At 44.4% G+C, this 24,549-nt stretch overlaps 1 protein-coding gene across 1 annotated transcript; it reads left to right on the top strand.

The window, feature by feature from the left end:
• Positions 1–6,098: 6,098 nt before the first annotated feature.
• On the top strand, positions 6,099–6,709 carry LOC122675177 (eukaryotic translation initiation factor 1-like). The gene has a single exon (XM_043873613.1). The coding sequence runs from the start codon at positions 6,193–6,195 to the stop codon at positions 6,532–6,534; it is 342 nt and encodes a 113-aa protein (XP_043729548.1). The 5' UTR covers positions 6,099–6,192; the 3' UTR covers positions 6,535–6,709.
• Positions 6,710–24,549: the final 17,840 nt, after the last annotated feature.

The raw sequence follows: 24,549 nt of genomic DNA, 5'->3' as shown, positions 1-24,549 counted from the left end.
TGTACAGAACAGACTTTTGGACTCTGTGGGAGAAGGCGAGCGTGGGATGTTCTGAGAGAACAGCATCGAAACATGTATATTATCAAGGGTGCAACAGATCACCAGCCCAGGTTGGATGCATGAGACAAGTGCTCGGGGCTGGTGCACTGGGAAGACCCAGAGGGATGGGATGGGGAGGGAGGTGGGAGGGGGGATCGGGATGGGGAACACATGTAAATCCATGGCTGATTCATGTCAATGTATGGCAAAAACCACTACAATATTGTAAAGTAATTAGCCTCCAACTAATAAAAATAAATGAAAAAAAAATAATTTTGTTTTTGTTTATTTTTGGCTGTGCTGAGTTTTCACTGTTGCACGGGTTTTGCTCTAGTTGCTGCGAGTGGGGGCTACTCTGTAGCTACAGTCTGCATGCTTCTCAAAGCAGTGGCTTCTCTTGTGGAGTACAGACTACGCACGCAGGCTTCGGTAGTTTTCGCACGTAGACTCAGTAGTTGCAGCTGCAGGGCTCTCGAACAGTCTCAGTAGTTGTGGCGCAAGGGCTTCATTGCTTCAAGGCATGTGTGATCGTCCCAGATCAGGGATCGAACCCATGTCTTCTGCATTGGCAGACGGATTCCTTACCACTGAGCCGCTGGGGAAGTCCAGAAGGGCAATGTTTAAGATTTATTTTTTAGAGCAGTTTTAGGTTTACAATAAAATTGAGAGTCTCACCCAGATTGCATCTTTCCCATTAGTGTTCACTCTCAGTGTTTCACGTCCTATGGGTTTGGACAAATGCATAATGACTTGTGTGCATCGTTAGGAAGCTTCCCAGGTGGCTCGGGGATGAAGGCCCCGCCTGCCCATGCAGGAGACACGGGTTTGATCCCTGGGTGGGGAAGATCCCCTGGAGGAGGAAGTGGCAACCTGCTCCAGTACTCCTGCCTGGAGAATCCCATGGACAGAGGAGCTTGGCGGGCTACAGTCCACGGGGTTGCTAAGAGTCGGACACAACTAAGCAACTGAACACTAATATCACACAAAGGATTTTCACTGCCCCGAGTCCTCTGTGCTCTACCCAGTCTCTGACAACCACTGATTTTTTTTTTTTAATTGTCTCCATAGTTTTGCCTTTTCCAGCACATCATACAGTTGAAATTACACTGTCTTTTCAGATTGGCTTTCTTCACTTAGTAGTAACATGCCCTTAGGGTTGAGGAACACTTGTTCACATGATTCCATAGCTCATTTCGTTCTAGCCCTGGACGATGTTCCACCATCCGGATGTGCCTCTGCTCATTTATTCACTACCTGAAGGACATCTTGACTGCCCCCAAGTTTGGGCAATTATGAATAAAGCTGCTATAACCATCCACGTGTATGTTTTGATGGGGACATAAGTTTTCAACTCTTGGGTAAATCGTAATACCAAGGAGCACAACTGCTGGGTCATATGATAAGAGTACATTTAGTTCTGTAAGAAACCTCCACACTATCTTCCAAAGTGACTGCACCATTTTGCACTCTCTTCAGCGGTGAATGAGAGTTCCTGTTGCTCCACAACCTCACCAGCTTTTGGTAATATCCGTGTTCAGGATTTTGGTCATCTTAATATGTGTGTATTTCATCATTGTTGCATTTCTCTAATGACATACAATGTGGAGGGGAATGGGAATTTGATTAGCCAGCCAACTGAGTCTGTGAAAGTCATCAAAAAAGTTATCCCCTCATTGAATACATTTTTGCAGAAAGTCAAGTGTTACTCTTGTTCAGTTGCTAAGTTATGTCCAACTCTTTTGCAACCCCTTGGACTGTAGCCTGCCAGGCTCCTCTGTCCATGAGATTTTACAAGCAAGGATACTGGAGTGGGTTGCCATTTCCTTCTCCAGGTGATCTTCCTGACCCAGGAATGGAACCCACATTTCCTACATTGGCAAGTGGATTCTTTACCTCTGAGCCACTAGGAAAGCCCCAAGTATTACTCTAGGTTCTATTTAAATCATATGTGCACAGATGTGAAATAAATAGGCTACTTGATACATAAAAAGTATATTTTTATAAATACAGAAATATAAAAGGACCTACTGTATAGCACAGGGAACTATATTCAGTGCTTTGCAATGGCCTATAAGGGAAAAGAATTTGAAAAAGAAAAAAAATATATTAAGTATGACTGAATCTCTTTGCTATACACTGAAACTAAAACAATGTTAGAAATCAACTATACTTCAATTTTTTTTAAAAAAATGAAAAACAACCACAAAAAATGGGAATGTAAAAAAAAGAGAAAATCTTATAAAGAAAATCAAAATCAAGAATAATCTTGTTTTATAATAACTCTAAATGGAATCTAACCTTTAAAAATTATGAATCACTATTTTATATAGGCTTCAGCAATATGTGAACCGTGAACTCCCAGATGTTCAAGCCGGTTTTAGAAAAAGCAGAGGAACCAGAGATCAAATTGCCAAAATCCACTGGATCATCGAAAAACCAAGAGAGTCCCAGAAAAACATCTATTTCTGCTTTATTGACTATGCCAAAGCCTTTGACTGTGTGGATCACAATAAACTGTGAAAAATTCTGAAAGAGATGGGAATACTAGACCACCGGACCTGCCTCTTGAGAAACCTGTATGCAGGTCAGGAAGCAACAGTTAGAACTGGACGTGGAACAACAGACTGGTTCCAAATAGGAAAAGGAGTACATCAAGGCTGTATATTGTCACCCTGCTTATTTAACTTATATGCAGAGTACATCATGAGAAACGCTGGGCTGGAGGAAGCACAAGTTAGAATCAAGATTGCTGGGAGAAATATCAATAACCTCAGATATGCAGATGACACCACCCTCATGGCAGAAAGTGAAGAGGAACTGAAAAGCCTCTTGATGAAAGTGAAAAAGGAGAGTGAAAAAGTTGGCTTAAAGCTCAACATTCAGAAAACTAAGATCAAAAAAAAAAAGAAAACTAAGATCATGGCATCCAGTCCCATCACTTCATGGCAAATAGATGGGGAAACAGTGGAAACAGTGGCTGACTTTATTTTTCTGGGCTCCAAAATCACTGCAGATGGTGACCGCAGCCATGAAATTAAAAGACACTTACTCCTTGGAAGAAAAGTTATGACCAACCTAGACAGCATATTAAAAAGCAGAGACATTACTTTGCCAACAAAAGTCCATCTAGTCAAAGCTGTGGTTTTTCCAGTAGTCATGTATGGATGTGAGAGTTGGACTATAAAGAAAGCTGAGTGCAGAAGAATTGATGCTTTTGAACTGTAGTGTTGGAGAAGACTCTTGAGAGTCCGTTAGACTGCAAAGAGATCCAACCAGTCCATCCTAAAGGAGATCAGACCTGGGTGTTCATTGGAAGGACTGATGTTGAAGCTGAAACTCCAATACTTTGGCCACCTGATGAGAAGAGCTGACTCATTTGAAAAGACCCTAATGCTGGGAAAGACTGAGGGCAGGAGGAGAAGGGGAAGACAGAAGATGAGGTGGTTGGATGGCATCACCAACTTGATGGACATGGGTTTGGGTGGACTCTGGCAGTTGGTGATAGACAGGGAGGCCTGGCATGCTGCAGCTCATGGGATTGCAAAGAGTCAGGCACGACTGAGCAACTGAACTGAACATAAATATTAGAAACTATACTTCAGTAAAAACCCTAAAATCTCATGACCCAGAGATAATCATTGTAAATTTTGATAAACTATCTCCCAGTGAAGAAATGAAAATATTTTAAAAATCTTAAGCATATCTTCTGTTCTTCAAACATCAAATTTTTATATCTAAAAATAAAAACAAGAAAAGAAGGTTGTGTCACTTCACAAAAAGATCAGAACAGAACTTTGCATTACCCATTTTTCAGTGTGCTTTCAAAAAACTTGGGCCTGGGTATTCCAGAAAATGTTAAGTAAACAGATATTGCAGTCTGAATAGTGCTACACTAAAAAGCAGAAATAAATATTTATAGAAAACTTTAAATTCAAAGACGTTTCTATGGGAAGATAAAAGGAGTCATGTAGCCATATGCGTATGACAGAGTTCAGCAATCCCTTTTGGGTGTCATCCCTTGTATGTAGTCAACCATCCTTTGCTACTGCTATTTAATGTCTTTTTCTTACTAAGCCCAACAGAACAGATTTATCTCAGAGTCAATAATGATAAGGTATTTTCTCCTGTGAGAAAACGTGGGACAATGGAAAAGAAAGAATTCAAGGGGATAATTCAGCTGTGAAATAATATATAAAATCCTGAAAGAGATAAAGACATCATAGGAAGTCAGGACTAGTACCTTCATATCATAACAAAATTATCTGGTAAATTTAAAGCAAATATTTAGAGGAACATCCCTGGTGGTCCAGTGGTTAAGAATCCACCTTCCAATGCTTGGGACTTGGGTTCAGTCCTTGGTTGGAGAGCTAAGATCCCACAGGCTCTAACCAGAGTCCATGAGCCATAACTAGGGAAAGCCCATGCACCACAATGAAGACCCAGTACAGCCAAAAATAAAAGTAAATAATAAAACAAATGTTTACCATTTTATTTAAATATGTAGTTTTCCAGCTCTGATTTCATTAATTATAATATAAAATGAAGAAAGACACATAACAAGATAAAGCACAGGTCTGTGGAGCATCAGTGAGACAGAAATGGGCCACGTGGTATGCGTGGAGGGGTCAGAATGCAGAGCAGGCTGACCTCTCATATCAGATGGTGCTAGGATGGCCCAATAGACTTGGAACCAGGCAATGAACCATATTTGGAAGAGTTGGAGCTTCCCTAGTGGCTCAGATGGTAAAGAATCTGCCTGCAATGCAGGAGACCTGGCTTCGATCCCTGGGTTGGGAAGATCCCCTGGAGGAGGGCATGGCAGCCCACTCTAGTAATCTTGCCTGGAGAAGCCCAAGGACAGAGGAGCCTGGTGGGCTACAGTCCATGGGGTTGCAAAGAGTCGGACATGACTGAGCAACTAACACTTTCACTTTCAGAATGTGATGTACAAATGTGAGGTCTCTCATTGTCCTTGGTTTTGCTGATTGATGGCCTGATCAGGGCTGGATGGTCTGAAGCTGGATGGACTGAGCGTGGTCATTGTCTCTGGAGCCTGTGGTCCAGGAAAAGAGATAGTAACCAAGGTAACAGCATCAGGAACTGCAACCTGAGAGTCCACCTGGGAAGGACAAGTGAGAAGAGCCGAGACCTGGAGAAGCCCTCCTGCACAGAACAGAGACCCTGAGTGCGGAGGAGTCTGGCTGGTTCCAGTCCCTGAGGGACCCTACATGTAGTCAGAGAAATGACACCTTCCCCCCAAAGATGCCCATGTCCTCGTGCACATTGCCATGAACATGTTACAGTACACATCAAGGGGAATTCAGGTGGCAGGCAGAGCTGAGATTGCTAAACCACTGACCTTAACTTTGGGAGGTTTTCCTGGATTATCCAGATGGGAGACTAATGCAAATACGAGTTCTTAAAAGTGGGAGGTTCTGACCCAGAGTAGCTGCCTGTGAAGAAGATGATGGGGCTCCAAGTCAAGGAGTAAGGGTGCTCCTAGGAGCTGGAAAAGGCAAGGAAACAGCTTTTCCCTGCTGGAGCCTCAAGAGGATTTGCGCTGCTAAGACCTTGGTTTCAGCCCAGTGAGGCCTGTTGCAGACTTGTGACCTCAAGATGCTTTATATGGTCATTTTCATGCACTAATTTTTGGTAGTTTGCTACAGAAACTGTAGTAGGAGGCTGGTAACACCTGCTAAAGCTGCTTTCCCCTTCTCTCAGCCTTAGCACAGAACCATAAAATAAACAAGCGTCCTTATGACCAGGGACATTCTGGAAATCATCAAGACCTGCCGTCTGTGTGAGGCTGCTGCAGTGGGAATTCAGTGTGTGGTCACCTCCTTGCCTTGCAGGGTGGGTGAGGCAGGGCGGGTGGATCCACTGTCAGCCACTTCTCTAAGCAGGGGAACCCCAACACTCTGCTGACCAGCTATGCAATTTAAGGTGGCTCCTCAGGCTGGCTGGGTCTCAGTATCCTCCTCTGCCAACCAGGCATAAGAATCTCAACTTTAGCCAGTCACTGAGCCGCCGCCGAGGACTCAGCAAGCACCCCCTTGAGTCCCTTCGCTTCCCGATGCTCCGTCCCCCCTGCCCGCCCTCTCTCGCCGCCGCCTTCCGCAGGCCGTTTCCACCAAGGAAAAGGAATCGTATCCTATGTCCGCTATCCAGAACCTCGACTCTTTCGACCCCTCTGCTGATGCAAGTAAGGGTGATGATCTGCTTCCTGCTGGCACTGAGGATTATATCCATATAACAATTCAACAGAGAAACGGCAGGAAGACCCTTACTACTGTCCAAGGAATCGTTGATGATTACAATAAAAAGAAACTAGTGAAGGAGTTTAAGAAGAAATTTGCCTGCAATGGTACTGTAATTGAGCATCCAGAATATGGAGAAGTAATTCAGCTACAGGGTGACCAGCGCAAGAACATAAGCCAGTTCCTGGTAGAGACTGGACTGCCTAAGGACAACCAGCTGAAGGTTCATGGGTTTTAAGTGCTTTTGGCTCACTGAAGCTTAAGTGAGGATTTCCTTGCAATGAGTAGAATTTCCCTTCTGTTCCTTGTCACAAGTTTAAAAACCTCACAGCTTGTATAATGTAACCATTTGGGGTCTGCTTTTAACTTGGACTAGTGTAACTCCTTCATGCAATAAACTGAAAAGAGCCATGGGGGAAAAAAAAGAATCTCAACTTTAGGGTCATTGGGACAATTACAGAGGGTAAGCACAAAGCATCTCACACTGACTGGCTTTTATTAGGATCTCAAGAAAGGGGTGCTCCTGTTAGTTTGGCACATTTATGTATTTAAAATAGAACGCTCATCATCTGCTTTAAGAGGACTTGAAAGTATATGTCAGAACAATTACATGAAAGTTATGAAGTGAGAACAGAAACAATTTAAAGAGCATGTTCCAGGTGTCTGCGATGAGCTCATTCCTGCAGGTGAAACCGCGCTGGGCTTGCACTTGGCAGGTAGAGTGGAGAACAGACCAGGTGGCAGGAGCCTCCTGCCGCCTGCAGAACATCTGCCAGCTTTGCCAAGGGGCTGCCTTCTTCCCGCTGAGCAGCTCCAAAGGATCCCAAAGACATATCACATACATTGACGTGTATGCGTTTTTAGAGGGAACACATTCATATGGCTTAAATAGTTTTAAATACACACATATATTGTAAAATTCATGTATACATACCCATATGTACTCACCACATATTATATATACGGTGAAAATCCTAACTCTCCTCCATCAGGTGCTTCCCCCACACCCCCGCCTTCTCCTTAAACAACCATGTTACTAGTTTTGCTATGTATGCTTCAAGAGTTTCTTTAGGGAACGACAAGCAAATAAAAAATGGACATTCTTGGGGCTTCCCTGGTGGTCCAGTGGTTAAGAATCTGCCTGCCAATGAGGGGCTGTCCCCGGTATGCAAAGATCCCACAGGCCTTGATGCAACTAAGGCCATGCGCCACAAATAGAGCCCACATACCGCAATTAGGGAAGCCAGTGCGCTCTGGAGTCTGCTGCCACAAGTAATGAGCCCACATGCTATACCTACAGAAGCCCACGTGCCTTAGAGCTGAGCTCTGAGACAAGAGAAGCCCCTGCAATGAGACAAGAGAAGCCACACACCACAACTAGAGAGTAACCACTAACCTCTGCACCTGGAAGAAGACCCAGCACAGCAAAAAAAAAAAAAGAAGAAGATGACATAAAAAAGTAATAAATAAAAATTATTTGAAAATAATAGACATTCTTGGTCCCCTCCCCATCTCTTTTTACACATAAAGTTTTACTATTACGATGCAGGCTAACATTTACATGGTGCTTATATGCCAGGCATGGTTCTAATGTAACCTTCACAATAGCCCTGGGTGATGAATAAATTATTGGCTCTGGTTTATGAATGAGGAACCCGGGCACGGGGAGGTTAAGTTACTGCCCAATGCCGGGCAGTCAGTAAATGATCCAGTGTCCGGGAGACTTGCTGTTTCCGGATTCCTTCTCTGAAGCGCTCACCTGGTCTGAGACAGCACCATTTTTACATCTGGTTTGGCAGGGGATGGGGAAGTGTTCTTCTATTAGCACTGGAGAGACGCCAAGGGTGTTGCACTTGCTTATTACTCAATGATGTAGTTTATTTGGGGAAAGGGCAAAATTAAAATTGTCGGTTTGCTAATTTTTGATGATGTTTAATTTTAAGCAGTGTGGAACTTGGGAAATAAAAATGCGTGGTAGGATTTGTAACAATATATGTTTGGTCACAGATATCTCAAACATTTTGGGGGGAATGGGGCAGGAACTAGAAATCAATCAATTTAACCCAAGAATGCCAATTCTATGTTTCCTGTTGCTGATAGAAAAAAGAACAAAACGCTCCAGTTACCTGATGAGAAAATAGCTATCGGCATTCAGATGTTTTCATGGGAGAGCAGAGATGGCCTCATTCAAACACAGGCCACGCTTTCCTGTGTACTGGGCAGCTCGCCTGTGGGAAGGCCAGAAGGTTACCTCAAAAGAGATTTCAATCTTCTTAAGTCCCAGGATGGGCTTCCTGGGTAGCACATGGGTAAAGAATTCACCTGCCAAGGCAGGAGACCCAAGAGATGTGAGTTCGATCCCTGGGTTGGGAAGAACCCCTGGAGGAGGAAATGGCAAGCCACTCCAGTGTTCTTGCCTGGAGAACCCCAGGGACAGAGGAACCTGGAAGGTTGCAGTCCATGGGGTTGCAGAATCAGACACAACTGAAGTGACTTAGCCCTGCAGCACAAATCCCAGGACAAACATTTAACTAGGAGCCCAAAGTTCTGCCCAACGATGAGTAGAGATTTTGTAGGTCTGAAAAATTCTGAGAAAATATGCTGTTTATTCATAGTTGTAACAAATGAAAAACAACCCACATGTCCAGTGAGGGCAGAATGGCCAACAACTGTCTCATACCAGCCATGCCTCCCTGATCCTCAGGGTCACAGACTCCTGGGACTCCTGCAGCATCCCCAGGACTGAGCTCTCTGCACCAAGGTGAGGGCTCTCTGGCGGGTGACGGTCTTCCTGCTAGCCTCTGGGCCAGGCCTCCAATGGGCTCGTGGTCAGCTCTGGGGGCTGGCGTGATCCCTGCATCACTAATCTCCTCCCTCTGACAACAGCTTCTTACCCCAATACTGTGCTGTGGTCTCCTGCCTCAGTTTCCCTTGATAGTGATTCTGTGGTTTGGCAGGGCCATTCTAGGACCCTGTCAGATCCTGTCTAGCTCTTGTGAGCCCTTGTCTCTTGAACTGGATTCCCCATCTCTCTGCCAACTGCCCTTGGGCCCCATCCTGTAAGTGAAGTAAGGCCTCCAGAGGCACAATAAGCTATGACCAAGAATCTCACACCACCTGGAACCTTCCACCAGCTCAGATGTTTACCCCACCTCTCTATCCAACGCAGATCAAGCCTACAAGTAAAACATTCAGCTGGGGCTTCTCGGTGTTTCTAGAGCTTGTATTCATGAATCCCCTAAAAGAAAAAGTGTGTGGACTTCCAAGTTTTTGTTGAATCATTTTAATGTTAATATAACTTATATGTGTAGCAACATGAGAATATGCACAAATGTATTACATTTAAAGCTCTTGTGTAACTAAAACCCAAGGAGCTTTATAAAATAAATAAAATGAAAGAAAACTACAATATCAATACCTTTCAAATTAGCAACAGAAGCTTCATGTAATGGATGATGCTGCTCTCTTAAAACTAAATTACCCATGATGGGTTTAAATTTTTCTTTTAAAAATTTATATTTCTGTTTTATATTTTAGTTGATTCCTTTGGTTTTGAGAATAATGATCCCTCTTTGGAGTTATGGTTATTGTAATTATTATTTCTCTTTTTAAACAGAAAACTGTTTAGCCTCCAATCCGTCACTGTGATGGTCCTAAATATGTAAGTTGTCGTTGTTCATCGGCTAAGTCATGTCCTACTATTTGTGACCCCACGGATTGCAGCACTCCAGGCTTCCCTGTCCTCCACTATCTCCCAGGCTTTGCCCAAATTCGTGTCCACTGAGTCAGGGATGCTATCTAACCATCTCATCCTCTGCCGCCCTCTTCTCCTTTTGCCTTCAGTCTTTCCCAGCATCAGGATCTTTCCCAGTGAGTCAGCTCTTTGCACCAGGTGGCCAAAGAGCTTCAGCTTCCGTGTCAGTCCTTCCAATGAATATTCAAGGTTGGGTTCATCCCAAAATATAATAAAAAACAGCTTGCAATATTAAAGTCTACACTGGATGTTTTTTTTTCTACTGTATTTACTGCTAAGGAAATGCTGGGAGTTTATATGAAGAGGGACAGATTCCCCACCGTTTGTTCCCCACCCTCAGCACTACAGTGCAGCTGGGAGCCTTGGTGGTCCCACTCCTCCTCTGGTCCAAGGTGACTTGGTGGGCTGCAAAGCCTCACTCATATATTTGGCTAGTTGATAATGATTATAAATCGAGTGTAAGTAGGTAACAAGGGCTTGTGGCTGCAGAGAATTTAAGGTGGTCATTCAGATAATCTTTTTTGCTCTTTTGCAACTCCATGGACTGTAACCCACTGGCTCCACTGTCCATGGGATTTCCCACGGGCTCATGCACACAGACACATGTTCACATGCACACTCACACACACTTGTAAAAATCAGTGAAGCTTTTGTGAAAACACAAAATTAAGATGGCACTCTGAGGCTGACCTGTTTCTGAAACAACATGCTGAAAGCCGAGTGAGTAAAGATTTGGAAATGTGATAGCATTGGCTGGTGAGCGTATGAGCAGAGTCACACTCCCATACAATGTTGCAGGGAATGCAAAGTGGCACGGCCTTAGGAAGAGGAATTGGCAAAACCTAACAAAATTTAGAGCTTTCATACACTCTGACCCAGCTCCTGAAGCTCCATCATTTACTCCAAGCATCAAAGTATGCCAGCTGAATGTTTATTACCACATTGCTTGTAAGAGTCAAGTTTGAAAACAACACACATTTCTAGCAGCAAAGCTTTAATTGGTGCAATGTGGCACGTCTACAGGCTGAAATAGTATACAACCAAGGAAAGAATGAGGTTAACTTGTACATACTTATAGGAAAGATGTCCAAGTCATGTTGCTAAGCAAGTTGTAAAAATTCTACATATGAGATCTCATCATTGCATTAAAGAATTAACATTTGTTTTAAAATGTATAAGAATTTCCAGTAAATGGTTAAAATGGTTCATTTGGTCTTTTCCCCAAGATACCTCTGTCTATTCAGGGTCTTTTGTGATTCCATACAAATTGTAGGATTTCAATTCCAGTTCCAGTGTCAGGGGTATTTTCATAGGGATCACATTAAATCTGTAGATTGCTTTGGGTAAGATGGACATTTTAACAATACTAATTCTTTCAATTCATGAATATGGGCTATCTTCTTGGTCATTTCTATTGTTGTCAACTTCCTGCATCAATGTCTTGATCATTTTCCAGAGTCAGTCTCCCATCTCATTGGTTAAATTTATTCCTAGATATTTTATTCTTCTTAACTGGTTTGTAAGTAGGATTGCTTTCTTCATTTCTCTTTCTCATAGCTTATTATTAGTGCATAGAAATGCAACAGATTTCTGTATACTAATCTTGCATCCTGAAACTTTACTGAATTGATTTATTAGTTCTTATAATTTTTTGATGAAGTCTTCAGGGTTTTCTGTATATAATATCATGTAATCTGCAAACTTCTTTCCTTCATCTGGTTGCCATGGATAGGTCTTCCAATACTAAATAAAACAGAAGTGGTGAGATGTTTCTTATCATGTTTCTGATCTTAGAGGACAACAAAGTTGGAGGTATTATGCCCCCTGACTTCAGACTATACTACAAAGATACAGTAATCAAAAATAGACACATAGATCAATGGAACAGAAGAGAGAACCCAGAAACAAACCTGTACACATATGGTCAATTAGTCCACCACAAAGGAGGCAAGCATACACAATGGAGAAAAAACAAACTCTTTAATAAATGGTATTGGGAAAACTAGACAGCTACTTCTAAAAGAATGAAACTGGAACATTCTTTAACATCATATACAAAAATAAACTCAAAATGAATTAAAAACCTAAATGTAAGACCAGAAACCATAAAACTCCTAAAAGGAAACAAAGGCAGTGCAATCTTTGACATAAATAGTAGAGGTATTTCTTTAGGTCTGCCTCCTAAAGCAAAGAAAAACAAAGATAAACACACGGGACCTAACTTAAAAGTTTTTGCACAGCAAATGAAACCACCAACAAAATAAAAAGACAATGTACTAGTGGGAGAAAATATTTGCAGATGATATGACTGACAATGATATGGGCTTCCCTAGGAGCTCAGCTGCTAAAGAAACCTCCTGCAATGCAGGAGACCCTGGTTCAACTCCTGGGTCAGGAAGTTTCCCTGGAGAAGGGATAGGCTACCCACTCCAGTATTCTTGGGCTTCCCTGGTGGCTCAGATGGTAAAGAATCTGCCTATAATGTGGGAGACCTGAGTTCAGTCACTGGGTTGGGAAGATCCCCTGGAGAAGGGCATGGCAACCCACTCCAGTATTCTTGCCATTCTCTTGCCATGGATAGAGGGGCCTGTTGGGGTCTCAAAGAGTTGGACATAACTGAGCGACTAAGCATACATGACTAACAAGGGATTAACATCCAAAACATATAAACAGCTCATGCAATGCAACATAAACAAAGCAGCCTGATTTTAAAATGGGCAAAAAACCCTGAATAGACATTTTTTCAAAAAATAGGCATCCAGCTGAACCATAGGCACACAAAAAGACATTCAACATCATTAATCAACTGATTAATGCAAATCAAAACCACAATGAGATATCACCTTACACCTGTCAGAATGGCTATCATCAAAAAGACCACAAATAGCAAATGTTGGGGAGTATGTGGAGAAAAGAGAACCCTAACACACTGCTGGAGGGAAAGTAAATTGGTGCAGCCACTGTGGAAAGCAGTATTGAGGTTCCCCAAAAAATTAAAAATAGAACTACCATTTGATCCAGCAATTCCATTCTGAGTATTTATCTGAAAAAAAATGAAAACACTAATTTGAAAAGATACATGCATCCCAATGTTCATAGCAGCATTATTTACAATAGTCAAGATAAGGAAACAACCTAAGTGTCTGACAGTAGATGAATGAATAAAGAAGATGTGGTGTGTATATATGTGTGTGTGTGTGCATATTCACTTTCATATATATATATTATATATATATGCAATGGAAAACTATTCGCCATTAAAAATTGTTACTTTCAAATTGTGGTGCTGGAGAAGACTCTTGAGAGTCCTTTGGACAGTAGGGAGATCAAATCAGTCAATCCTAAAGGAAATCAACCCTGAATATTCATTGGAAGAACTGATGCTGAAGCTGAAGCTCCAATACTTTGGCCACCTGATGTGAAGAATTGGCTCATTGGGAAAGACCTTAATGCTGGGAAAGATTGAGGGCAGGAGGAGAAGGGGATGACAGAGGATGAGATGGCTAGATAGCGTCACCAACTCAATGGACATCAATCTGAGCAAACTCTAGGAGACAGTGAAAGGCAGGACAGGGAAAACTGACGTGCTGCAGTCCATGGAGTTGCAAGTAGTCTGACATAACTTGGCAACTAAACAAGAACAGTAACATTTAAAAAGAAAGAAATTTTGCCATTTGCAACAGCATGGAAGGACCTGGAGAGTATTATGCTTAGTGAAATAAGTCAGACAGAGAAAGACAAATAGTATATGTTTTCACTTACTTGTAAAATCTAAAAAATAAAACAAGTGAACAAATATAACAAAACAGAAACAGATTCACAGAGAACAACAGACTGGTTCCAAATAGGAAAAGGAGTATGTCAAGGTTGTATATTGTCACCGTGCTTATTTAACTTATATGCAGAGTACATCATGAGAAATGCTGGGCTGGAAGAAGCACAAACTGGAATGAAGATTGCCAGGAGAAATATCAATAACCTTTGATATGCAGATGACACCTCCCTTATGGCAAAGAGTGAAGAGGTACTAAAAAGCCTCTTGATAAAAGTAAAAGAGGAGAGTGAACAAGTTGGCTTAAAGCTCAACATTCAGAAAACTAAGATCCTGGCATCTGGTCCCATCACTTCATGGCAAATAGATGGGAAAACAGTGGAAACAGTGTCAGACTTTATTTTGGGGGGGCTCCAAAATCACTGCAGATGGTGATTGCAGCCATGAAATTAAAAGATGCTTACTCCTTGAAAGGAAAGTTATGGCCAACCTAGACAGCATATTAAAAAGCAGAGACATTACTTTGCCAACAAAGGTCTGTCTAGTCAAGGCTATGGTTTTTCCAGTGGTCATGTATGGATGTGAGAGTTGGACTGTGAAGAAAGCTGAGCGCCGAAAAATTGATGCTTTTGAACTGTGGTGTTGGAGAAGACTCTTGAGAGTCCCTTGGACTGCAAGGAGATCCAACCAGTCCATCCTAAAGGAGATCAGTCCTGGGTGTTCATTGGAAGGACTGATGTTTGAAGCTGAAACTCCAATACTTTGACCACCTCATGTGAAGAGTTGACTCCTTGGAAAAGACCCTGATGCTGGGAGGGACTGGGGGCAGGAGGAGAAGGGGACAACAGAGGATGAGATAGCTGGATGGCATCACTGACTCAATGGATATGAGTTTGAGTAAACTCTGGGAGTTGGTGATGGACAGGGAGGCCTGGTGTACTGCAATTCATGGGGTCACAAAGAGTCGGACACAACTGAGTGACTGAACTGAACTGAACTGAACTGAGGGGGAGAGGGAAGAAGAGAGAGACAAAACAGGTGGTGGGGATTAAGAGGAACAAATTACAAAGTATAAAATAAGTAAGTTGTTTCAAAGATATAATATACGACATAGGGAATATAGTCAATATTTCATAATAACTTTGCATGGAGTATATCCTATTAAAAATATCAGGTTACTATGTTGTACACCTGAAACTAATACAATATTATTGTAAGTCAACTATACCTCAATTTTTACTCCAGTATTCTTGCCTGGAGAATCCCATGGAGGGAGGAGCCTGGTAGGCTACAGTCCATGGGGTTGCAAAGAGTCGGACACAACTGAACGACTTCACTATGGTTAATTCATGTTGATGCATGACAGAAATCAAACCATTATTGTAAACCAATTATCAATCAATAAAAATAAATAAATATTTTTTTAAAAAGTCAGTCCTCCTCTACCTTTAGCACGTGATTTCCTCAGAGAAGGTGGACAGGGGACATTGCCCCCTGGTTGCAGGACAGGAGGCATCAGCAACCATTCCAGGCAGGTCTCCTTATTCTCAGGGGCCTGTCTGTCCACCCTTTCCTGGGAGGTGCACTGTGGTTTGGGGTCACAGGAAAAGCACATCAGGGAACAGACTCATTATAACATTACAGAAAGGAGTGTTTTGGACTTCCCTGGTTGTACAGTAGATAAGAATCTGCCTGACAAAGCAGAGAACGCAGGTTTGATCCCTGGTTGGGAGGATCCACATGCAGAAGAGCAACTAAGCCCAGGTACCACAACTACTGAGTCTGTACCCTAGAGCCAGCGGGCCGCACCTACCGAGCCCACTGACTGCCACCACTGAAGCATACACGCCTAGAGCCCGTGCCCCAAAGCAAGAGGAGCCACAGCGGGAACATCATGCACCCCGAAGAAGAGTAGCCCGCGCTCATTGCAACTAGAGAAAGCCCCTGCACAGCAATGAAGACTCAACGGAACCAAAAATAAAACAAATAAATAAAAACATTTTATTAAATAAATACACATTTTAAAAAGGAGGGTTTGAAAGTTTATTGCCCAAATCATTAGACTCTCCTGCTTCACAGGGTGTCTTTCAGAAACTAATTTTTATGAAGACTATTACAGACCAGGTGTTTTGCTAAGACTCACAGTCTAAGCCTTAGAGCATCGACGAAGGAAACTGTTCTTATTACACAAACACAGGAGCCAGTGACTGGTGGAGGGGGATTTGAACCCAGGTCTCGTCTGGTCACTGGTCCAGGCATATGGCACCGTTCTGCCTGTCCCCACTGGATGGGTGACGATGGGCTGACACTCTCCTGGCACTCAGCTCCCACCCCTTCCACCACGGCTCTCCCACCAGGCTCACGTCTGAGAGCCTTGTCCTCGGCACTGTCAACACTGGCTGTGACTCAGGACCGTGGGAACTCCCTCGGCACCTCCCCGTGGCTCAGCGGGCGTGGGCCCCCTCCCCGCGGGCGCTGAGTCAGGCTCGGCCCTGAGAAGTGGGGACACGCACACGTATGTCACACTAGTATAATGCACATGCAGACGCAGACAGTGCCCGGGGCCCGGGGGGCTGACGATAGCTTGCAAGGAAGCAGACATATGTTCAGACTTTGCTCACATCACTTGAGGAACTCTGACAAAGCCCCATGTGCAGGATGTTACCTGGAAATGTTGTTGACCAATGTTGCATAGCCCGAGTCTAACAGAGTCACGAAGTCCCATGCTCCGGATTAACACAGTGACGTGAGGCACCATCTCACACAATGGGCAAGTGGACCAACTGTGGGTTCAGATCAGGGCCAATCTTCAGCTATTTTAAAGTGATACGTTCTTGATAAAAGTTATCAAATTTCTCTATGTCTCAGGTTCCTGACCTGCATGATGGGCATCTTAATTCTTCATTCACAGGGTCATGGGGAGGATTATCCGAGGGACCGAGTAGTGCCCACCTAGCACTGCCTGGCCCATGATGTGACAAAGGGCTGTGACGGGACCCTCATCTCATTGGTCCCTTCCCACAGAGGAAAAGCCACTGCAGAGCTGACCTTGTTCCTTCCCCATCAAGCTCCAGCCAAGAGTAGTGATGCTGAGGGTGACAAGACCTCAAGTTTCTCCTTTCCGCCCCCATGACCTCCTTGTGTACCAAAACTAGTTTGTATAATTTTTCATTTGAATCTTCCTGGAGAAGTGGAAATGGAACTTTCCTATGAATCTTCTTGTAGAGGTGGAAATGGAACTTTCCTATCAATCTTCCTGGAGAAGTGGAAATGGAACTTTCCTAGTTAAACTCTATGATAACACTTCCAAGATCCTCGGAGAAAGCAAGCTCGAGCCGGGCCAGAATTGCTCTGCCTTTGCAGAAAGTGGATTCCTGGCCTCGGGGAATTGCCTTCTGCCCCCAAAGCCAGGCAATTTGTTTTCTGTTGTTGTTTTGTTGGTTTTAAATTGGCATATAATTGCTTTACAATGCTGTGTTAGTTTCTGGTGTACAATAAAAGTGAACCTGCCGTATGTATGCATATATCCTGTCCCTCTTGGACGTACCTCTCACTCCACCCCCCAACCCACCCCTCAACATCATCACGGAGCACTGAGCCAAGCTCCTGTGCTATACGGTGGCTTCCCACAGGGTATTTCATACACGTTTGTGCATGCATGCTCAGCCATGTCCGACTCTGCGATCCCATGGACTGTAGCCCACCAGGTTCCTCTGTCCATGGGATTTTCTAGGCGAAAATACTGGAGTGGGTTGCCATTTCCTACTCCAGGGGATCTTCCTGACCCAGGGATCAAATCTGAGTCTCTTATGTCTGCTGCACTGGCAGGCAAATTCTTTGCCATTGCGCCACCTTGGAAGCCTATGGTAGTGTATATATGTAAACGCTACTCTCTCAATTTGCCTGGCAGGCTACGGTCCATGGGTCGCAAAGAGTTGGACACAACCAAAGCAACTTAGCACACACAGGTATGCATGCCTCGTGTCCACATGTCCGTTTTCTACATCTGGGTCTCTATTCCTGTCCTGCAAATCCAGCTAAAGGGTCGGCACAGCTCTCGCAGTATCTTCAGCTGTTATTGATCCTCCGCTCTGCTGGGCTTAGGCAGTGTGAAACTGAATTTGCACAAAATCGTTTCTTCAAATCTGTTTTGATTCTGGTAGAAAGCCATGCGCAACAGCAAGGAAAGGCATCCAGTGCCCCAGCTTTGCCAGTCTGTCCGAGGCCAGTGGTGACTGATCAGCTTCCTCCTCAATCTGATGTGAGACTCACCCAAAACCGTTCATGCCTTTGCACCAGCAGCTGCCAAACAGCTCTGGCTCCTCTGCTTGTTTTTGAAAAGAAAGGTTTGTTGGAAAACAGCTACACTTGCTCACTCATATGCTTCCTGTCACTGCTTTTGCACAATGACAGAAAACTCTGGGTATTTGTGACAGAGACTATATGGTCCTCAAAGTTGAAACCATTTTCAGGAAAAAGTTGCCAATTAATCCATACTCTGCTCCAAGTATCCAGCACCTGTCTTATTCCTCTCTCTCTTAAAAAACAAACAAGATGAACCTATTTGCAAAACAGAAATAGAGACCTAGACATAGAGAAGTGTGGATACCAAGGCGGTAAGAGGTGAGATGAACTGGTAGATTGGGATTGATATTATACACACTACTGATGCTACGTATAAGAGAGATAACTAACGAGAACCTACTGTATAGCACAGGGAACCCTACTCAGTGCCCTGTGCTGATGAAAGAAGCAAAGAGGAACTGAAGAGCCTCTTGATGAAGATGAAAGAAGAGCATGAACATCTGGCTTAAAACTCAACATTCAAAAAACTAAGATCATGGCTTCTGGTCCCATCACTTCATGGCAAGTAGATGTGGAAACAATGGAAACAAGTGACAGACTTTATGTTCTTGAACTCCCAAATCCCTGCAGACAATGACTGCAGTCAGGAAATTAAAAGATGCTTGCTTCTTGCAACAAAAGCTATGATCAACCTACATGGCGTATTAAAAAGCAGAGGTATCACTTTGCCAACAAACTTTTGTATGGTCAGAGCTACAGTTTTTCTAGTAGTCATATGTGGATGTGAGAGTTGGACCATAAAGAGGACGGAGTGCCAAAGAATTGATGCTTTTGAACTGTGGTGCTGGAGAAGACTCTTGAGAGTCCCTTGGACTGCAAGGAGATCCAACCAGTCAATTCTGAAGGAAATCAACCCTGAATATTCATTAGAAGGACTGATGCTGAAGCTGAAGCTCCAATACTTTGGCCACTGGATGCCAAGAGCCAACTCATTGGAAAAGACCCTGATGATGGGAAGGATTGAGGGCAGGGGTGGAAGGGAGCAACAGAGGATGAGATGGTTGGATGATATCACCAACTCGATGGACATGAGTTTGAGCAAGCTCTGGGAGTTGGTGATGGACAGGGAAGCCTGGCCGTGCTGCAGTCCATGGGATCGCAAAGAGTCAGACACAACTGAGTGGCTGAACAAAAACATGTAGTACAAACTATGTAAATAGAGTTATTCCATACATATAGAAATATATATAGGTACTCTCAATATGTATACCTATATATACCTCTATTTTTATACACACAGAATTTATATCTAGTACAGATTACAAAAATAGAGGTATACCATATATAGAGAGGAGATACACACACATATATATACACACATATATATATGCAAGTACTCCCATGTACATGGATGTATACCTATATATATATTTTATATATATACACCTAGGTATACAAACTCAGACACATAAAAAATACAGATTACATAAATAGAGGTATTTTCCTGATGCTGGGAAATACTGAGGGCAGGAGGAGAAGAGGGTGACAGAGGATGAAACGGTTGAATAGCAACATCAACTCAATAGACAGAGAAGAAAACTCTGGGAGACAGAGAAAGACAGGGAAGCCTGGCGTGCTGCAGTCCGTTGGGTCACAAAGAGTCAGGCACGACTGAGCAACTGAACAGTAACAAATGTATACATTTATTTATGTAATCTATAGTATATACAATAGCAAAAAGAAATACCAAAATGAGGAAACACCCCAAAACATGTGGAGACGGCAGAATCGTGGCCTTGGAAGGCTGCGCTTTCTCAGGCGTCCACATCGATGTGTTTCCCAGTCCACGTGAGTCAGCCCCACAGCACCCGGCCAGGCAAGCACAGCCATGACTGATGCTTAATCTTCCTGGGAAGCCGGCTCACCATCATCCATCTTTAAAAGCCCTCAGTGACTCACAAGTTCTGCACAGGACCGGGGCTAGCAAGAACTTCATGAGGCAGCGTGTTTGCCCTCACCTCCCAGGCCCGCTTCAGAAGGGTGAGCAATTCAGGCAGCTATGATCACAAAGGAAAAAAAAAAGTTTTCCCTCATCCCGTGCTCCTGAAGAAGCCAAGGCACGAAGGGCCGCAGGCTGTGTTGACATGATCTCTGGCGATTTCTGCCCAAGGATTTAAAGTCTTGCACAATTGCGAGCAAAACCCATGACCGTCCCAGTTCACAGCCACAGACTTATCAAGAGCCGATCAAGAGTGACATGCAACTTGTACTTTTTGTTGCTGTTTTGTTTTGTTTCACTTTTAACTTAATTTTTAAAATGTATTTATTTATTTTTGATTGTGCTGGGTCTTCTTTGCTGCTCACCAGCTTCCTTTAGTCATGGTGTGCGGGCTTCAGTAGCTGTGGCTCAGTTGCCCTGTGGCACGTTGAAATCTTCCCCCAAATAGGGATCAAACCTGTGTCCCCTGCATTAGCAGGCAGACATTTAACCACTGGACCACCAGGGAAGTCCCTACTTTTAATTTTATTAAGCATGCTTCTTAAAGTGAAATGTTTTTCTGTTCTCATTTCTCCTGTATCCTAAGTCTATTCAATTTAAAGTTATCCTAAAATGAATTTTCTACTCGTAAGCACAGATTTTATATATGTATGATATTATCTCTGACCTCACTGAATGTTACCACCTTTCTTTCTTTCTTTCTTTTTTAAATTATTGATGGTCTAAAACATATTCCCTGAGTATAGATCCTTCAGGCTTTTCCAGTGGCTCAGCGGTAAAGAATCTGCCTGCAATGCAGGAGCTGCAGGAGACACAGGTTCAAACCCTGGGTCGGGAAGATCTTCTAGAGAAGGAAATGTCAACCCACTCAAGTGTTCTTGCCTGGAGAATCCCGTGGACAGAGGAGCCTGGTGGGCTACAGTCCATGGAGTCTCAAAGAGTCAGACAAGCCTGAAACAACTTAGCACACGCATGCACATATGAATCCTTCCTCTCCCCCGCAAGGTGCGAAGTTCCTGAAACTGCTGTAACAAAGCCCCAACATGAGGGGCTTCCAGAACGGAAGGGTCTTCTCATACATTCAGGAGCCAGAGCTCTGAAATTAGGGTGTCAGTAGGTTTGGTTCCCTCTGGAGGTTCCGAAGGGAATCTGTCCCTCACCGCTCCCCTGGTTTCTGGTTCCTAAAACCATCTCTCCAATCTCTGCTTCCATCTTCACACCTCACATGTCTCTGAGTCCAGATCTCCCTCTTCTTACAAGGACAACAGCCTCACGACTTAGGTGGTGGTTTTGGTCACTAAGTCATGTCCAACTCTGTGACCCCATGAACGAGCCAGGGCCCTCTGTCCATGGTATTCTCCAGGTAAGAATACTGGAGGGGGTGCCATTTCCTTCTCCAGGGGAACTTCCCAACCCAGGGATCAAATATGGGTCTCCTGCATTACGGGTAGATTCTTTACCAACTGAGCTAGGAGGGAATCTACTTAGGGTCCACACTAATTCATATCTAGGTGTCACAGGACTGAAGTTTTTATGACTGGGGGCCCTTTTTGAAGTCAAGAACACAAAATTACATGTAGATGTGAATTCATATTTAGAATGCAAACAAGAAATTACAAGAGCAGTGGACATTGGACTGCCTTCCTTCTGCCATTTCTCTAGGCAATTTACCACAAGTGACTCTGGAGACTGTCTTCTGGCCTTGCTCCCTGCCTATAACACTCTATAGCTCCCAGAAGCCCTGCACAGTCTTAGGGGACATGCAGATGAAGACTCTGTGGCTTAAGGTCATTTATTCCCAGGTAAGGCCCCGTCTGCCTGCAAAAGGAGGTTCGCATTCAGGCCAAGTGTATAGGAAAGAAAATGAGGGGTAGGTGTGGGTATCAGAGTTTCATGCAAGGGGGCAGCATCTTGGCTCAGCCTGGATGTTGCAGTCACCATGGCCTGGTAGCCTGGACCAACTGGACAGCGGGGACCACGTTCCTCCTTTGCCTCTCAGCCTTCTGCTCCCCCAGAAGCCCCACACAAAACCAACAACCAAGGACAGGGGTTCCCTCCAGCGGCAATGCGCAGTCCCTGCTCCCCTCCCCCCAGCTCTGAGAACTTCACCAGCAGCTTCACCAGTCAAGTCATGCTGCAGCTTGAAAGGCACATCCTGATTTGCCCCAGTTTATGTCCCTTGTAAGATAGGGGTGTAATCACAGCCCTCTGCTGTGAGCCAGCCAGATGAAAGGTCCCAGTGAAGGGACAGTGAAGTGTAATTGGGCTACCTGAAGCCCCTGACAACAGGGAGGAGCCAGGCCCCAGGGCAGACTCTCCCAAGGACTGCCGACTTGTCTGGGGCCAGCTGGTCTGATTTGGGGGCAGAACAGAGCTGGGCTTCAGGGGAGCAGGGAGGCCTTGCTGCCGCAGTCCTCAGCCCTCCCCTTTTTCCCTTGGTTCTTTTCTCTGCTCTACCACCTGTCTGTCCAAGCCCCACTGTTCCTAAAGTTGGAGGGTTGGCCAATAGTCCTGGATGGGCTGCTTGTGTAGGGTAGAGGGTCTTCGTCCTATACACCCTGTATTTAACCCCGGCCCTATTAAGCCTACTATTAAATGGCCTGTTACAATGGGGGTTTTGGCAGAATCCCAAATCTCTTTCTTATGTCCTAGAATCCTATTCATTTCCCCATCTACCCATTCATCTAGCCATTCATCCATCCACCATTCATCTTCCATCATCCATTAATTCATCCATCCATCCCTCACCCATTATCCATTCATCATCCATCATCTATCCATTCATCATCCATCATCCATTCATTCATTTCATGGAAGAGCATTAAACACCTCCTACTCTGCCAGGAGCTATACTTGCCTCTGAAGCTACAGAGCTTTACCAAGACCAGAGCCCTGCTGCCAGGGAGACTTTGGTCTCCAGAGGAAGCAGACAGCATGTTTGATATGGGTGTCATCTGCAGTGATAGAGCACAAACAGCTTGGCTCTAAAACTGAACCACGCAACTATGATCAGGACCTGAATCCACAGTCTTTTAACTGAGACCACACATCTGGCCTCAGGACTTAGTCAAGCTCAGACTCTTGATGTCTCATAACTGAAAGAATTCAATGAGAGACAAAGTGATAGGTAAGAAGTGGAATTATTTAGAGAGAAACACTCCACAGACAGAGCATGGACCATCTCAGAAGGCGAGAGAGGTACAAGGGTACAGGGTTGTCAATTTTTATAGAGGTGGGTAATTTCATAAGCTAATAAGCAGGAGGCGTATTCCAGCTGTTTTGGGGAAGGGGTGGGGATTTCCAGGGATTGGACCACTGCTTTTTTTAATTAATTAATTAGGCTTCTTGGGATCTTAGTTGCAGCACTGGAGATCTTCAATGTGTCATATGATACCTTTTGCTGCAGACAGCATGCAGACTCTAGTTATGGCCCCCAGGCTCAGCAGTTGTGGCTCTCAAGCTTAGTTGCTCCACAGCACGTGGGATCTTAGTTGCCTGACCAGGAATCAAACCCATGTCCTGCATCGCAAGGCCGATTCTTAACCACTGGACCCCCAGGGAAGTGCCCGCTGCCCCCTTTCTGACTGTGATGATCGATTTGGGAACTGTCATGGCGCCTGGGGTGTCTCACTTAGCTCGATGCTATGTTGTATTAGCTGCTCAGTCGTGTCTGACTCTTTGTAACCCCATGGACTATAGCCCACAAGGCTCCTCTGCCCACAGAAGTCTCCAGGCAAGCATACTGGAGTGGGTTGCCATTTCCTACTCCAGGGGATCTTCCCAAACCAGGGACTGAATCCTGTATCTCCCGAATCTCAGGCAGATTCTTTACCATCTAAGCCACCAGGGAAGCTGGTGTGTTAGGATAAGCATATACCGGGCCTTTGGGAAGGTGACTGGTCCATCGTCATGGACCTATTTGGTTCTCATCAGTTTATGTCATGTCCTCAGGCCATGTCATTCTTTGAAATGTATGCTTTTCCCCCTTCCCTCCTGTTCTGGCTCAGCTGGTGAGCTCTGGCTCTCAGGCCTGTTTCTCAGCAGCCCTGCCTTCCAGGTGGCTTCCCTGTCGGCTCAGCTGGTAAAGAATCTGCCCGCAATGTGGGAGACCTGGGTTGGGAAGATCCCCTGGGGAAGGGAAAGGCTTCCCACTCCAGTATTCTGGCTTGGAGAATTCCAGGGACTGTATATTCCACGGCGTCACAAAGAGTCGGACACAACTGAGCGACTTTCACTTCACTGCCTTCCAGGTAGGGAGCACACCTCCACCTGAGCTGCTCTCTCCCCGCTCCCAAGCGTGGGAACCTGGCAGAGAAGGACACCTCGCCCCTGGGCAAGGGTAATTAGCAGCCTCGCCCCTGCCAGTCTCCACAGGACTGCCCCTGAGGCCACAGGCAACCCAAGAATGCTCCGCATTTTTCTC

Source organism: Cervus elaphus, chromosome 19, assembly GCF_910594005.1.
Source record: "Cervus elaphus chromosome 19, mCerEla1.1, whole genome shotgun sequence".
In the NCBI taxonomy this organism is placed as follows: domain Eukaryota; kingdom Metazoa; phylum Chordata; class Mammalia; order Artiodactyla; family Cervidae; genus Cervus; species Cervus elaphus.
This window is presented reverse-complemented; position numbering and strand designations above follow the sequence as displayed.

What these genes read in the sequence shown, in the direction of transcription:
- LOC122675177 (XM_043873613.1), top strand. Translation starts at nt 6,193, where the DNA reads ATGTCCGCTATCCAGAACCTCGACTCTTTCGACCCCTCTGCTGATGCA.